At 40.3% G+C, this 17307-nt stretch overlaps 1 protein-coding gene across 2 annotated transcripts in view; it reads left to right on the forward strand.

The window, feature by feature from the left end:
• The window catches only part of Slob (Slowpoke binding protein), a 320372-nt gene that overhangs the window by 165963 nt on the left and 137102 nt on the right, over positions 1-17307 (forward strand). For both annotated transcript variants that reach the window (XM_071586564.1, XM_071586565.1), the window contains exon 4: positions 8109-8284. In XM_071586564.1, the coding sequence (XP_071442665.1) occupies positions 8109-8284 (176 nt within the window). The remainder of the gene's footprint in view (positions 1-8108; positions 8285-17307) is intronic.

The raw sequence follows: 17307 nt of genomic DNA on the forward strand, positions 1-17307 counted from the left end.
GACTTCGCATATCTGAACATTTTCGACTTGTAAGTCATTTGTATGACAATAGAATACGTTTCAGGTACACTGACTTGATAACTCTCGTCATATTGTCAAAACTACGTATTTTATTCCTCTCTGCCTCGGTTTTCCAACATTCTCCCTTCTACCAAAGCATCAGCATCCGATTGCCTGCCAATGCCTTCTCCATTCATTTTTTCAAACTTCTTCGAATTTATCTCCAAAATCTTCCATCTTTCCCCAACCATGCATAGCACTCTTCCCATCCATTATATTTTTCCGTTCTTATCCATGGCCACATTTCAAAAACCTCCATGCCTTATCTTCCCTCCTCAACGGTTAAGTTTCGGAACCATACAACATCATACTCCACATCAAAGTTTCACATATTTTTTTACGCTTCTACTTAAACTCCTTGTCATCAACTCCTCCCATTAGGTAAATATTTCTTTACCCAACGAAATTATTTTACTAATATCCTTTGAACGTATCCCATGGTTGTATGAATATTTTCCAATATAAGTACAAGTAGCTCCAACTTTTGCCTAAATTTACGAGTATGAAACAGCAAATTTCCTTTTTAAGCTTCTCTTTGAGCCTTTGTGACCATGCCACTGTTGACATTTTTTTGCGATTTATCTTATTCCAAACCTCTCATACAGATTCTGTCATGGTCTCCGTAATGACCAAAACGTCTTGATTGAATGGACAACTGAAGGTCAACTATCGAAAATCTAATGTGCTTAATCATTCCTCCCCCAATGTTCTTTTATAACACTAACCTTTCGCTTATTACTTTTTTTCTCAGCATATGAATACGAGAGTAAAGTATTAACTGGTAATCTGGAAATATATTGATTTCCAAATTCAGGGGACCATATGTGACGATTGTCTCAAGCATCTCTAGCTATCACGAGGCATAACAAACAGGTTTTACCTAATGGGTTAGGCAAATTACTCCACCGCTACTTTATAAATGCCAAAAATATCACTGGAGGCCAAATTAACAAATTACATACTGTGAAATTTGAAATATTACGAAATAATGTCAAGTCAAATATTTTCCGTAGTCTAGTCAATCTTTAACCGTAGTAAAGCCACTTAATTACGAGGACAAAGGCTGAATGCATATTGGTATGCTTAAAACTAAAATTTCACTGTTAGATTGACGAAGAAGCATCATCCCGGGAAAAGAGAAAAAACCCTGAATTTAAGGATTCTAGAGTTTTTTCCGACTACTCCTGTGCTTTTGGTCTGATTAAATTTGAAGCGAATTCCAGATAACGATTTTCCCTTTTAATTGAAGGCTTGATAATGCGTGAAGAATATGTTGTGTTCACGTAGTGCCACAGGAGTAATTGTGCATAAATTCCATCGTTGATGTGATACCTGCGTACATTCCATGGTCTTTGAAGTGAGAGAGCGCGTCGAGGGTACATGAACGGGGATGCAATCATGAATCACTCGGATAAGAGTGACATCTTTCCGTGGCTACGGAGGATATTTTTCGTCAATGCTTTGACATAATTTTGCATCGTAACCAGCTGATTCCGGGAAACATTTTAAGGTGAATTTGTTCATCAAAGATAATAGAAAAAAGTCTTTACGTTAGATGCGTTCAAAGTCACCTATACTTAAACGCAATTTTAAAAGATTAATTGAATCCTACCTTTGGTGGGCTGGCCACTGCTTTGAAAAAATTGTATTTTGGAGATTGAAAAAGTTTTTTGAATTACTTTATTTGAAAAGAATTTCTATAATAAACTCCACATCCAGGCACAAAAAATTAGATATAACCGCATCTTTTTTGTCATATCATAATGTGCAAAAAATTCACCAATAAATAAATATATAACTGAATTCACGTGCAATAAAAATTGATAAAAATATAGACGCAAGTAGTTATCGAAGAATATTTTCCGTCCCAAGTTTCTCGTGGTTTAAATGGGGGAAGAACCTAATGAATAGGCGTGAATGCCTCGAAATGCCATAAAATATTACGTTCCATGATTAAAATATAAATTTATTCAGACCATACGGCCACTCTTGCTCTAAACAGATCGACAGCGCCATTTCAGATCGCAGTCTTCTTCTCAGTGTCTAGCGAAGAGCTCGTCGTTACTGATAATATCCTTTTTGGGCAAGAATACCGAAAAATACACGATGTGAAATAAATTTGAGTTTGGCCATCAGGTACGGTGGTAAAAACTCTTTTAGGTCACCCTGGGCGTTTATTTTTGGACATTTACTCAAGACAATGTGACAGCTTAGACTTGTATGATCGATTTAGCCTTCAAAAATTTAAAGGGGTAGTTCCATTTCCATCCGCCTTTATTGAACTCAGTTCTTTTTTGGAAAGTATATAATTACAAGATATAGGAAAGCGATGGGGAAATTTAATGAGAATGGCTGACTTGGGTTGGTATCTGTCACCATCTCGGATGCCGGGAGAATTTAGCAGATTAAAAGCAAATTGCCGCAAGTTAATGCGTACTGCCTCTCCTAAATGAAATGACCTGAAACGGTTATTTAGGTTTCTCACTTTGAAGGAGCATCTTTTTACCTTTTTCCTTTATGTGGGACAAAAATCTCCGAAAAAATACTTTATATTTTCAGCAGTAAAATAATTGCAATAAACTTTCATGTAATGATCATAAGCTTTAGGTATAACTAATTATGTATTCATTTTGGAAATACAAGACTGGGACATTATTTTTGTATGGGTAATGGTTAAGCAATATTAATAAGGAATTTTACGCATTGCTGTACTCTTATTCTATAGTATTTTGGCATATTCAGTTGAAGTATATTTTACAACTTTCATCATTTTTTGTGCTAGAAAGAATTTTCATGAACTTAAGAGCAAAAGAAATCGTTTAAAAAGTAAAAATATGGATTTTGGCGGTACCTAAAAGCTATTTCTTGGTTTTAAAAGCCGCTATAATAAATTGGTGTCACGTGTGCGTGTATTTTGGCCTTTCATATCATCCTGATGTTGGATTCTCTTCTAAATCGGCCTGTCTTTAATTCAACGCTTATGTCTATCCCCGTAAGTTAAAAACATCAGCAGTATTTATCTAAACAGGTCATTGAAAAGTACCCAAACACCATTTGAAATATCTTTCATAACGAAACCAGTTGGGGCGTGATAACGCAGTATTTGAGTTTCCACCATAGAACTCAGTTCATTTAATTAGAATTCATATCGATGAAGCAAATGGAAGTTTCTATTTCTGGAGGCATCTTCTAGTTAATCCTCCAGGTTGCTCGTATCTGAATTTTGAAATCATGTTCATGTGAAATCATCCATGTAGAAAGCGAAATAATTTGAGGAGGGTATCTCGATGCATGGGAATATGGGCTATTATATGATAGAGCTGGATGTTGTTCAATGCGTGTAACCCTTTAGGTTTGAATGGCTGAGTAACTGCGCCATAATATAGCAATGAACACCATTTCATATTCGTCGCTAATAGCACATCATACTTAATGCGGGGGTATTAGAAAAAATATAGCTTTCAATGTTTGGCTCTCTGAATGAAAAGAGCAGATTGCGTCCGGGAGTCCGGATATTCAAAGTCAATCATCTCGTTTTCGCGAGTTGCAGGCATGCACCGTTGACTGCCGTGGCTAGGAGAATCCCAGACGTGAGTTCCACTCGGTGGCTTATTATCTAATGTGATAATTTGCGTTCTGATTGCACCGTGCTTCGGACGAATGAAACATACTCCTTGTATGAACTCCATGCGTATAAAAGTCTCACCCCCGACCCAAACTGAAAACCGCTCACTCCAGTTTTTGTGTTTCCTTCCCCTCTTTATCAGTAAAATGTCGCATAGAATTATAACGGTGCTACAAAAATAGAGTTGATCAGAGGGAGTTACTTGGGTAAGGTTAATCTTGGGAATCTGAACTTATTGTACCTCGTCTTGTGAGCGAGTTGAAACTTGAAAACAGCTCTGTGACTTGAATTACCTCATAACTCTGTGAAATATAGTTCCTCATCAAAATAAAATTTGAACAGCCATGAATCCGTCTTTCAATCTGTGCTATTTTACAAGTGACCCTTCATCGGAAGAGTTTCTAGAAATTACTGAAGAGTTCTTTCAGCGTACTTTCTTTCTGTTGTAAATCAAGATGCTCTTTTGTAACATTTTTCAGCCACACTCCTGGTAACTTGGGAGAAGGCCGATATTCTCCTCAAGAGGCCTCCTTATGTATCGTAATATCGAGATGGAGCTCCTCTCCCACACTTTGCCCGCCTGGTGAGTAAAGCACTCCGAAGTATGAAAGCCCATGGGCTTCTCTCGAACGCCTGCCCTCACACACACACTCCAAATCCACAAAAGCTCTTCACCTGAGCAACCCATTCACCTTCTTCTTCAATACTGAACCTCAAAGGAATTTTATATGAAAATTGAGATCTCTGAAGGGTGTTTCACTGTAAATATCTCTGAGGACTTGATTCAGCGAACGGAAAATACGTTCATATTGCGCGTGGAAATACTTGGGACGAACATTCGTTTTTATGTCTTTCCTCCTCTTTTTTGCTGAGAATTTATATTATTCTAACTGCCAGTCTTTGAACAAAGGTGAAATGTTACAAATATATAATATACATTTATCTCGTAGTGTGCTCATCAATTTACGCCACAAAATATTTTTCAATCGTCGAGAATGATCTCATTTTCCCAAACAGCCGTGAGATTTTGCTGCGAAAGTAATGGTCAAGTAAGGAGGTCGTGTCACGATTCCTCGCAGCGAGCCAAAATTGGCATCTATCCCTTCCACCGGCTCTGCTTCTCTTAATTTATGCAAAATCCAACCAACCGACAAGACTGGATGAAAATCTTCCTTCCAATAACGCCATTGATCATCACTCTGAAGTGTTTTGCTAGCCCTTGTTGTATTTTAGTTTTAAGTTCGTTTTAATTTCATGGATGTATTTGCTCGTAAATACCATGTGAAGTTTATGTAGACCAATGCACCTACTGTGGGAATCATTATGAGAGGGAAAATCCCGCGGGGTAGACGAATAGACAAGTAGCATAGGACAAATTAAGAGGACGTGGAAAAGAGAAGGCATCAGGGTATGCGAGAATCAACACGGAATAGTGAAGGATGGAGGACTGCAGTAAAACATATTAGGATTAAAATACTGATGGTGATAATATTCGCTTACGATAAAGACCGTGCAGGAGTTTTATACTGTAGGTGAATTGAAGCGACTGACTAAGCAAGGAGATTCCTAAAGACTCCAATGAGAAGGATAATTTTGGAGTGGTATATAATGAATAAAATAAAACATTGCGGCAATCTCTATCTCCAGAACGATTTTTTATCGGAAATAAATTCTTCCTGCGTAAATCTACAAAGGAATCTACAAAGGAAACATACAGCAGCAGGAACATCTCGGAGAGATCTCTCCGAGATGTTTCTGCTGCTGTATGTTTCCTTTGAAAATGGTTTTGATCCCCTTTAAGAGTTTTTTCTCTCAGTTTCACTGCTATTCACTAGAGGTCAATACTTTTGTTATTAAATTTATTATTCACGAGTGACTTGAAATCCAATTTTTCATTTAAATATTTTGGAGTGTTTTCATTCCGTACTAGATTTAATGATAACAACCTTTAATTATTTACTGATCTACGTTATTCCTCATAATTAATTAGAATGGGTAAGCATATATATTTTACAGAGAATGTATTTCAAAATGATATTAATTGATATTAAATTACAAAAAAATTAAATATCCCAGGAACCTGGAATACATTTTGTCTCTCTTAAAATAAATGCGTATTATGGCTTCAGTGCAGATATTAACATCTCCTCAAAACTATATGGCGATTTTATGCACTTAAGCCCCTTTCTTATCCTTCGATTTTCTCTTAAAATTATCCACAAATATCTTTTCAATCATATAAGCTAACGATTTCTTGTTAACCCATGCTCCTAAATAATTCAGCCATGAAAAACTGTTTAAAAGTACGAAATTATTTCAGGTTTCATGCAAACTACAATATTTATTTTTTGTAAATAAATATTTTCGGCGGTCATGTATATCAGTTACAATTCTTCTTACCCATTCTTAAAATTTCCTTCGGTGCTGACGCCACCGATAGAGGAATATCATGATTATTTTCAGTCCACAAGCTGTGTGATTATTTTTTTTTAACTTCTGGCGCGAAGGCATAAGTTAAAAAAAAATACCCTTGCTAATGATTGCTTGCGTGCACTCATTTAACGCCCATTATTTTAGTTTTCATAGTTCTATGAAAAAACGGTCGAGCAAAATATGTTACTGCTGTCCACCTATCTTAGCCAAGAGAAAATTACGAATAAGTTTTTTGCGGAAGTTGAGGGGTGATTTTGCTAGCTGTAGACAGCAAAAAGTCAACTGTGAGGATTTTTTTCGCGACTCAGTTCGTAAGGAATGAGAGGACGCGATGCAGAGCAAAACCACCAATGAAAAAATCAATCCATGCCCTCTTCATCGTTCCCATCAAATCAATTTTCAAATCTAACGGGATGGGGGCATGACGCTCGATTATAGTGCGGCGCCCGGACAGGGCCGCAGCCGGACAGAGGTGAATGAGCACTCGACTGGAGAGTACCGAGCTAAGTCCATCCGTTGTAATTAAGTATTCTGCGGAAAATATGAAATGAGTCTCTCCAAAGAGTAATAAAAACCGCGGCTATGCGCAATTGTTTTCGCGAAAAATATTCAGATTCTGCCGAAGTGTGTGCCCGGAAAGTGAACATTTTGCAGGCTCAGCATTCGCTAATTCATGCTTATCCTAGTTAAATAACGTACTCGGGTAATTATTACTGTTTTCACGTTATCATACTAACGTTATATGCAATTTTATCGACTGTAATCGCGAACTCTAAATTCCAGGAGACGTGTGTGAGAGTCTGGCAGGAAATGATATAAAATATTTGGTATTAAACTTAGATTATATTAGAAAATTTAAATTAGATTAGAAAATCTGGAAAGATTAAATTCACCCAAGTCGGATACTTTCATTTGGAGATTCAAGAATGTGTGCGATTTGGTGACAATTACGGTCGGGATTTAATTGTGATATATCCTTTAATGTTGAATTAAATTTTGTACCCTAATTTTGTTTATACATATATATATAAACCCTAGTTTTGATTATATTGAATGCCTAGTGTAGTATTGATAATTTATAATAAACCGTTATGGGAAGTTATGGGAACATATTCAATTGTTTCCGGCTCAACTTTGTGGAAATTCATGTTAATTCAATGAAGAATACAATGTATTGTTCCACTGTATGATGAACATGTTTGTTTAAACACGCCTAAGAAAGTTCAATAATGCTTTCTCGTTAACCATGGTATTTGTGAGGAAATCAGCATTCAACCAAAATATTTGTGCTCGTACCTGTATTAAAATTGGGCATCGGGGAATGACCTCTCAAGAAATAGAAATATCCGATTGAAAACGGGAATTTTCCGTATTCTGAAACGCGAGTCTAATTAATCCAAATCGTCGGTGCGTGAGTAGCTCTTTTATTTGAACCTCGTGCAAATTTCAAAGTTTTCAACGAGAAATGTATGATAATTTCTATCGTCGGGCACCTTAAAATATAATTTACATGAATTAAAAAAGTTATCTCCATAACACTTCGAAAAATAGCGCAGTCACAATGAAATCGCTTCCCATAAGCTCCGGGAAAAATAATTTGGCTTGTACCAATTGATCACAACTATGATAGCCTTGAGCTAGACACAATAATTTATAATTGATATTTTATAAAAAATAACCATTGCTTAATTTCAAGAAACTGCGGAAGATGCCGCCGATTGTAAAAATCCCGGTGAAGGCGAATGATTTTTACACTCTGAAATTGTTGTATTGTAACCACTGCTAGTTAAAATATCGGATTAATTCGTTTTAGCAATGAATTTATTTATCAAAATATTGCCACACTGGTAGCAGTGGGTAGGGAGTTAAGCTATTAGTGGGATAAACATATCGATTATATAAATATCTCAAATAAGAATAAGGAAAAATTGTGAATGGTCTACTGTGGGTGTAGCTCCTTCAATAGTTTGCCATTGCGACGTTTTTGCAGGCATGGCGGCCGATACGAGTACACCGCCCTCGAGGACGACTGCAACCTGCAGGAGCGGATGGAACTGGAGCGAAAGGCGGCCCGGTCGGCGGCCCGCGAGCGGGCCCATTCCACGTGCAGCGCCTACCTTCGCGAGTGCCAGCGCTACGTCCTGCTGGAGCAGCTGAACGACATCGGTGAGACCGCACCTCACGACCTCCGTGATGCAATGAATGTATACCCTCGCGCGTGATGCTGAAACGCGCATTCCGTCCGGGAGCCAAGTTGTTCGGAAGCGAATGCGAGCGCACGTGGTGTGCTAGTGTGATACACAACACCCATCTTCGGGAATTGTTTTTATATTTCGCTGAAGAGGAGACTTTATGATTCCTTTAGAAAAATTCTCCTTTTTCTCTGTTGTGGCTGTATTAATCGTGTTTGCTATTTACCCAAGATGGCCGACTGCACTTTCGTAAGTGATTCTCACTTCTGCGTGCCAAGGTCTTAATTTGCACTCTTGACCTAATATCTGGGTCACTTGGTCCGGAGATTCAATATTAAGTCAATTTAGAAGTCAATTATTTTGAGAACAATGAGGTGCTTGACTCGATTCCGTTCCGTAAATCCACTTTGTTCAATAAACAGTCAATGCTTAATAATTTTTATCAGCAGCAAAATATTTTTTTGTCCGGACTTTTCTTCCTGGTCTTGAGTGTGCTTTTGTCGTTTGTGACTCAGCGCGAAAAACATTCTTCGCATCATAACTTATCCATTGAAGATTAATTTCTGATGAATTACTCGAAATGATACCTGGATGTTGTGTTTTATTTAGGAAGTGAGTATTGTGATTAATTTAAACTGTTTAAACTCACTCTAAATAGTTGACCTGCCTGGACTCCACCATATCAGCTCTATGTGGTTACAATCGCCCTTCATGCCGTCCAGAATGCCTATTCTTCTCCGCTCTCTACCAGATCGCCCCGAAGTCCTCTCTTAAATCACTGTCTTCAGTATTCCATTGCCTCCTCCGAATTTCGCCGAACGACCCTCGCTCTGCCCCTGCCTTGCCCAGCACATCTCCTTCTTTCCCCCTTCCCATCCATCCATATTATCTCCAATATGAATCAACGCGTCAGCACCCACCCCATCCTCTTTCCCCTTGTTGTCCAAACTTTGGAAACGTAGAACTTTACCCTCCGCAAGTTTTCAGTAATAATGTTTTACGTATCTATCTATGGTCCCTATCATTAACTCCCACCTTGCTATTATTTCTTCACTAGATGAAATATTATTCTGATGGACTTGATTGATACATTTTCCTAAAAAATTCGTTAAATGATCTATATTCTCCGATGTATACTGTATTGCATATTTGCTTAAATTAGATGGCCTTCATAATTTTGAGAATGGCAAAAATGTTATATTTCAATGATTGATGGTCGCTCCCTGCTCTTCTCTAACAGTTTCCATTCCTCTCTCTCCAAATCCACGCCTCTTCCGTCTTTTCGAAGAGTCATTCCCCTTGACCGGGATTCTGGTCGAAGCGAATGTTTTTTACACTTTGAAAATTGTTTCATTGTAATGCGCAAATGCGGATGACTCCGGAAAAAGCTGCTGCTGCGGCATTTCGCGCAGTTTCTTTGGAGTCCACGTCGCCAGATACTTAACGAAACATTAGTAACAATGGAGGAGGGGCCTCCAATATTCGCATTCCTATATTTGCCCATTACAATTTTTTATCCGATATCGTCAAATGTGCAGTCAGAATTATGCTCAGGATCCGAATGTACTCTGAAAGTAGGCACAAGACCTGTGCTAGGGTGTGTTAGTTCATTATTCAGGGTCTTTTTTGATATTTAATAGTTTAAACTTTTTTTGTTCCATTCAGAATTACCTTTGTCATTTTTCCTGCTTCTGAGATTGTGATTTGTGTGAAGGAAAAAGTAATTCTTACCTCAGGAACAGGCTGATGTAAGATTTACTGAGGCAATCAATTTCCTATTACATCTTGTTGTGGTATTTCGTACGGTGTAATGCGGGGCTAGAGTCATTTTCAAATACGGTGATAGAATTCCCGAACAATTTTCCTAAAAAGAGGTATTGAATAATTATAAAAATTCAATTAAATAAGCATGAAACATTTTAATGAGTACAAATTAATGAAATAATAATTTGAATGAAAGGAAAACGAAAAATATACATGACTCGTTAAAAATTGTTCTGGGAGCATAGACAGTGTCACGCGATTATTGGCATGCCCAGGAAGGGCTGCTAAGGTACCTGCATCCGTTCAATTGACAAAATTTGAATTGTGTTTCATTTTGACGTCGGGGAATTATTCGAGACTGATTATGCGTTGCTTGGTGAGGCCTTAAAGTAAATCTAAGTCAAGTGTGGCCATTTCGCGGTCGTAGCTTGAGAAATATACATACCCAGCTGTTTTTAGGTTAATATTTATTTTAAGTTTAATTTAGATTTAATTTTTGCTTTTAAATTTTTATAGGTAGTTTACATAATAAATCTAATCGAGTGCGTAGTAATCGTAGAATGACTCGTTTCCCCATAAAATCCATCTCATCCTATCTATACTCTCTAACTTATTCTGAAATCGCAGGTTAAGGAGAGAGAGACTGAAAGAGGAGAGTGTGAATTGGCATGCTTTTGTCTGTTTTTCATGAATCTGTTTTACGAGTGGTGTCCTAACACCCCCCGCCATACGCCCTTGCGGTGGTTTGCGGGTTATGGGTAGATGCCAGTGTAAAACAGTAGCCTTACTCCTATTCAATGTCCAAAAAGGTGAGTTTAGCGCACAAGGCGAGTAGATGACCAAGCGTAAGAGGCAATATTTAATTGGTGGAAGTCAGTGCGACAAACGGTAGAATATGCTTCAGTGTTCATTTGCAGTCCTCAGACCCAGTGCGTTGTTATGAAACGAGAAAAGATGCTGTTCATTGTGCTAATCTAAATGTGCATTATTTAGTGAAATAATGAAATTGATAAATACTTTGATTATACTTAAATATACATGCTCTAACAAATAGTTACACAGGGTCCGGCGCTTAAATCCGGACAAAGACTCGCTTCTCTCGAATGAGATTTCCTCGCCGGGTTAGCGAAACCTGCCCCAGATTTCTCCGAAGAATTGTACTTAGCCAAAATATGGTAAACAGTTGATCTGGTGTACCGGAAGAATCGAACTACTTCTAAATATAACGCCCAGTGCGAACACTTTCGATAATAGCGGCTCTTCGATTGCACTCCGCACTTTTACGTAAAATCTCGGCCATTTCGAGGTTATGACTGTTTACTAGATGCCTATGGCTTTCAAGACCGCAAATTGCGATATCCAGTGGACCTACGATATGGCGGGAAATTCAATTTGAAATTTGTCCAGATGTAAGCGCCGCACCCTGTCTGTATATATTATGGAATATTAAATTTAATAATGAATATTTATGCCTCTACTTAAAAAATGTCCAATTTGTGTGAATTTCAGCGTGCTCACACCAATCATTTTAATTAGGGAGGGAGTGGTACAAACGAAATTTATATTCCACCTTCCTCCAGAATGGGTATAGTACACGCGAAATCTCCTTGGCCCTAAAAAGGTCCTTCGACCCGCAACCCCGCACGGCGGAGGAAAAAGAAAAACCATTAGCCAGGGCCTGCTTGCAGTACGTCGCCTCGATGTCCGGGAAAATATCCAGGATACTGGCGAGGCATAAAATCGAGGCAATCCATAAACCACCGGGGAAAATCAGAAACTTGTTGGTCAGAGCGAAGGACCCAATCGGCTTAAAGACCCCGGGCATATACCAAGTCCCGTGTGCCTGCGGGGAGGTCTACATTGGAGAGGCAGGGCGGACCATCGAGACGAGGTTAAAGGAACATAAAAGACATCTACGACTAGGGCAGGTGGAAAAATCAGCCATCGCCGAACGCAGCATCGGGATGGACCACGCAATTGATTTCAACGGGACCAAGCTACTTGCCCGCGCCGGTGGTTACTGGGACCGCGTTATCAAGGAATCCATTGAAATTAAAATGGCAGGACGGAATTTCAACAGGGATTCCGGCTACTCCCTCAGCCACACGTGGAAACCTGTGCTAATGGAGGTGAAAAGAGAAAGGAGTAAAGCACAACGACCCGGCGACCAATCAGGAGGCTCCCCTTCGTCGGACCAATCGGAAGTCACCTGAGTCCGAGCGCGCATGTATAAAAGGCGGCCAAAAACCGAGTGGCAATCTATGATGGAAACATAACATAACAATACGGGATTTCCGTATTGTTATGTTATGTTTCCATCATATATTTTATGCATTTCTTGTACGCTGTTTCTATACGGAAATAAAGACCTATAAAACTAAAAAAAACGAGTGGCAATCATCATCCCTGAAGACGATGCACGAGTCGGGCATCGAAACGTCGGCCAACAGGAACCCCTGACCCGGTGGAAGACCCGAGAGAACTTCATCAAATTGTTGACAGATGTTTTTCTTGGACGTGTTTTGGCTTGTCTTCGATTGTTGCCTGTTCCAAAAAATGGATCTAAGAATCTGTACCAAATTTTGAGTGAAAAACGAAATTAAGTGCTCGGACGCATTCCGAATGCTGACTGTGGCATATGGAGAAACTATCTTGGACCGAAGCAACGTTTATTGGTGGTAAAAAATGTTCTCAGAGGGCCGAGAAGATGTGAACGACGAAGAGCGGGCCGGACGCACGAGCACGTCGAAAGACGGACGAAAACATTTACGAAGTGAAGAAAAGAGAATTGGTAAGTGTATAATATCTAATGGGGATTAGTTTGAACGGGACAAAATAGATATTCATGAATAAATAAATAATTTTTGAAAAAACACAAAAATCGCGATACTTTTTGAATAGGCCTCGTACAATGTAACATACTATACATTGCTTTTTTTACCCTTGGCTCCTATGTTCCGGGGCGTTAAAACAGAAAAAATTAGGTAAGTCAGGATAGAAGAGAAGGTTATAAAATTGTTGGAAAAGCACCGTTAGTCGCGTGTAAGGGTGTGCTGGGAGAGAGATCAATTTCCTTTAGAATCTGGTAAATTTTATTGGTCGTATTTAAATATTAAAATGTAAATATTAGTTTTCATATGTGGTGAAGATGCACGGGAGTGGTAGAGTTGACACATAGCCGCGACACGGAAAATAGTGGATTAACCTCCGCAACCGAAAATTATGATATTCATGCAAAACCGCCTCAGAACGCTTCATAAAATTAAAATCCGAAATCGGAAAATTATGGGAAATAAAACGTAGAAAATCGGAGGAAAATTAATCCCACCGTTTCACTTAAAGCTCCCCTCAATGATTTCGTAGGCCCCAACATTCATGCTTATTCGCCATTAGCCTTACACAGTCCCTGATGTAATTCAGAAGTTATTGCTGGTAATATCTAGAGACCGTGGTGACTCGAGAAGAGTTTTTCAAGGACTACCTATCTACCAATTTTTAGCTAATTCTGAGACCTGGTCGACAGACATCTCCGTAGTTAGCATTTCTCTTTCTCGAAAACCTCGTGTTTTTACGTTGATTCTCATCGAACGCCTATCGCAATGATTTTCCCCTTCTCTCAGCAATGATTATAATCCTTTGAATGACTATCTTAATAATTCTACATCAACCAAAATTCTAGTGTATTTAATTAATTCCCCACCTTCCTTCATTCCTATCACCAACTCTTCGCATGCTTCTCTTGCCATGTTCTCTGCGCATACGTTGAAAAGCAAAGGTGTTCATGGACAAACCTGTCTTTCCTCTCCATATCACTGCCAATCCCAACGCATCTGATCACTCGGAGACATGAAAAGGTCGACCGACCAACCGACCACCGTAAAGGACTGCGCCGTTAGGCGCATTTTTAATTTCCGATATCCAGCTAAGCTGATCAACGGTTGGCGGATTTATTTCTTGCAGGGTGTGGTTAAGCAATAAAGGATGTGTCGAAGGAGCTGATTGCGTATTTAATTTAATGGCGTCTATTTTTCATTGAGGCTAGTTTTGGGGCGTTTGTGTTTGAAGTGAGGATTTGTAGAATAGTCCCATAGAGATTCGATAATTGGGTTCCCAGTTTTACCCAGAGCTTGGTTGAAGGACGACGCAAGGTCATTGAGATGTGTTGGTAGGTCTGAAATTTTGAGGTCTTTGTGGATATCTTCATTTCGGACGAACCAAGGAGCGTTAGTGATTATTCTCAAAGTTTTATTTTGGAAGCGAGTCAATTTTATCAGATTGGTTGCAGCTACTGACCCCCAGGCTGGATATCCGTACGTCAGAATAGGCCTTATCATTGATTTAAACAGGAGTGTTTTAGTGAGCAGACGGAGGGGACTTGTGCGTTTGATAAGGGGGTAGATGGAGAATAAAGCTGCGTTGGCCTTATTTAGTGCATGCTGGATGTGAGTTTGCCAGGTTAGCTTTGTATCTAGCTGCACACCGAGAAATTTGGCAGATGATGCCTGTGGGATCTTTTCCTTGCCGTAGTATATTGGGGTGCTGTTTGGTTTCCTCCATTTTCTGGCAAAATTGACGTTCACACATTTTGATGGGTTGATGGAGAGTTTCCAGTCGGACATCCACTCTTCTATGATGTCTAAGTGTTCTTGGACATTGTCGGCAGCATGATCAGGATCAAAGGATGTTGAGGCTATGGCTGTGTCATCCGCGTAGAGGTAGCTTTCGGTTTTTGGGTGCGAGGGGATGTCGTTAATATAAATATTGAATAGGACAGGTGATAGGATGGATCCTTGTGGGACGCCTGCTGTTATAGTGCGGGTGGTTGATCTGGAGTCATGGAGGGATACATAGAACGTGCGGTGCGAGAGAAAAGATTGGATGATTTTTAACAAGTAAATTGAAATTTCACTTTGGGACAATTTAAGCAACAGGCCACCGTGCCAGACTTTATCAAAGGCTCTTTGCAAGTCCAAGAAGGCTACTTGGGTGTGCTTATGTATGTTAAAGCCGAACGTTATTTGCTCTACCAGTCTTGTGATTTGCTGCGTTGTAGAGTGGTGACGGCGAAAGCCGGTTTGCTCAGGTCTGATCAAGTCAAGGGCGGAGACCTCTTCTTGAAGCCTGTTTAGCACGCATTTTTCCAGAAGCTTGCCCATGCAGGAGAGCAGGCTGATGGGTCTGTAGTTTTGGATGTCTGATGGACATTTTCCTGGTTTTGGTAGGAGGATGACTTTAGCCATTTTCCAGATCTTCGGGAAGTACGCTGCAGTGATACAAGCGTTAAGGATGCAAAGTAGGTGTTTGATGAGGGTCTTGGGTAGGTTTTTGAGGTGAAGGTAGGAGATCTGATCGGGGCCTGGAGACGACTTGGATTTGGAGTGGGAGATTATAGAGATTAGTTCTTGCGACGTGATTTCCGGGAAAGGCGGTGGGGGGCATAGGGAGAGGTTTTTGTCATTGCTCAAGGCCTCTGAGGCCAACGGCGAGGATTTGTCATTTTTGAAAATTAGTTCCAAGGAGTCCGCAAAGGCGTCGGCTTTGTCGCCGTCGTCATATAGCGCTCTGCCGTTATAGATTATTGGTGGAGTTGGTAACTTCTTCCTTCGTAGGCAGCGGGCTAGGATCCAGACGGAGTTGTCCTCGTGTGAGAGGGAGCTAACTTTGTTGTGCCAAGTTTTTTGCCTGTGGATTCTGATTTTGGATGTGATTAAGTTTCTTAATGCACAGTAATAGTTTTTGTCTTGGCGGAGATGGGTTCGTTGCCAAAGAGCTCTCGCTTTATTTCTGAGGGAAATAAGGCGCAGGATGTCAGGAGGTAGCGTGGGTCCGGCGATGGAGGCCGGGGAAGGAGGGTAATAGGACCGTTGAATAATTCGGCTCAGGGTGGCAGTGAAGTCTATAGCCGCTTTTTCTATGCTTTCAGATGAGTAAGTTATGGTAGAGGCAAGGCTTACACTCAAACAATTTTCTTTGAAGAGTTTCCAGTCGATTTTTTTGGGAGGCTCGGGTTGTGAGTAAGAAAGGGTAGGAACGCAGTAAAATATCGGGCAGTGGTCGGAGGCAGAGTTGTCTAGATTGGTTATTTGGAATGAAATATCCGCGGATGAGAGGGCCACATCCAAAATATCAGAGGAGAGGGGATTGGCATGAAAGTGGGTGGGAAAAGGTGGCGCGTGAATGTCTAGGTTGTTGGATGATAGTAGTTTACGGACGGCGCGTCCTCGCGTAGTGGTGGTGTTGCAGCCCCAAGCAGCGTGCTTGGCGTTCAGGTCACCTCCTATAATTATCTTTGAGTGCAGCAAGGTAGAAAGCGCTGATAGATCAGAGGAGTCTACTTTAGATGAGGTTGAAGGTGGGAAGTAAGCAGACCAGACGTTCAGCGTCCCTGTTGGTCCTTTAATTGCAATACCGGCAAGTTCGAGTTTTATTGTGGTTGGGGGGTGAAGCTCGACAGAGAGCAGGCTTGTTTTAGATAGGACCATAACTCCTCCTCCGGGACCGCTTGTCCTATCCTTCCTGACAACACGGTAGTTTGGGCAGCTGAAGGTTTGTCTATTGTTCATTTTGGTTTCCTGTAGAAGGATGATGTCTGGATTGTGACGGCTTATTAACAGATTTAACTCCTGTTTTTTGGCATTGATTCCATTAACGTTCCATTGTAGAACTTTTAGCATATGGGCTGAGTTTAGTATATTAGGCGCCATTTATGAGTTGAAGAAGGGCAGGTATGAGATCGTTGGTGATGATGCGGATGAGGGATTTGTTATCGGTGGGGGAGAGAAGTTTCGTGATAATACTTAATAGAGTGGTCTTAACGTCATTGGACGGTGTATTAATGGTCACCGGGAGATCTTGCGAAGCCGGGGGTGGTTGGTTTTGATCGGAATAGGTCGGCGGGTTGTGTGACGGCTGAGGCTTCTTCGTTTGTTGGATTGCACGGTTGTTCCAAGGATTTGGAAGTGAGGGGAAGGCTTGGGCGTTGAAGTTATTGTGCAACTGAGGTGAAGAATTTTGCGTGGGTTGTATTTGCAGGGAATCTCTTTTGTTTCGTATCTTAAGGAGAAGTTCGCGGTGAACAATGCAACCGCGGTAATTAGCAGTGTGGGGACCGCCGCAGTTAACACAGGTGGCTGGAGTGGCTTTTGGTTTTTGGCAATCCCTGTAGTGGTGGTTGCCAGCGCATTTAACGCAACGAGGTGGAAGGCCGCACGTTTTGTAAGTGTGGCCATACCG

This window comes from Hetaerina americana, unplaced genomic scaffold (assembly GCF_022747635.1).
Source record: "Hetaerina americana unplaced genomic scaffold, ioHetAmer1.1.p SCAF_23, whole genome shotgun sequence".
Lineage (NCBI taxonomy): Eukaryota > Metazoa > Arthropoda > Insecta > Odonata > Calopterygidae > Hetaerina > Hetaerina americana.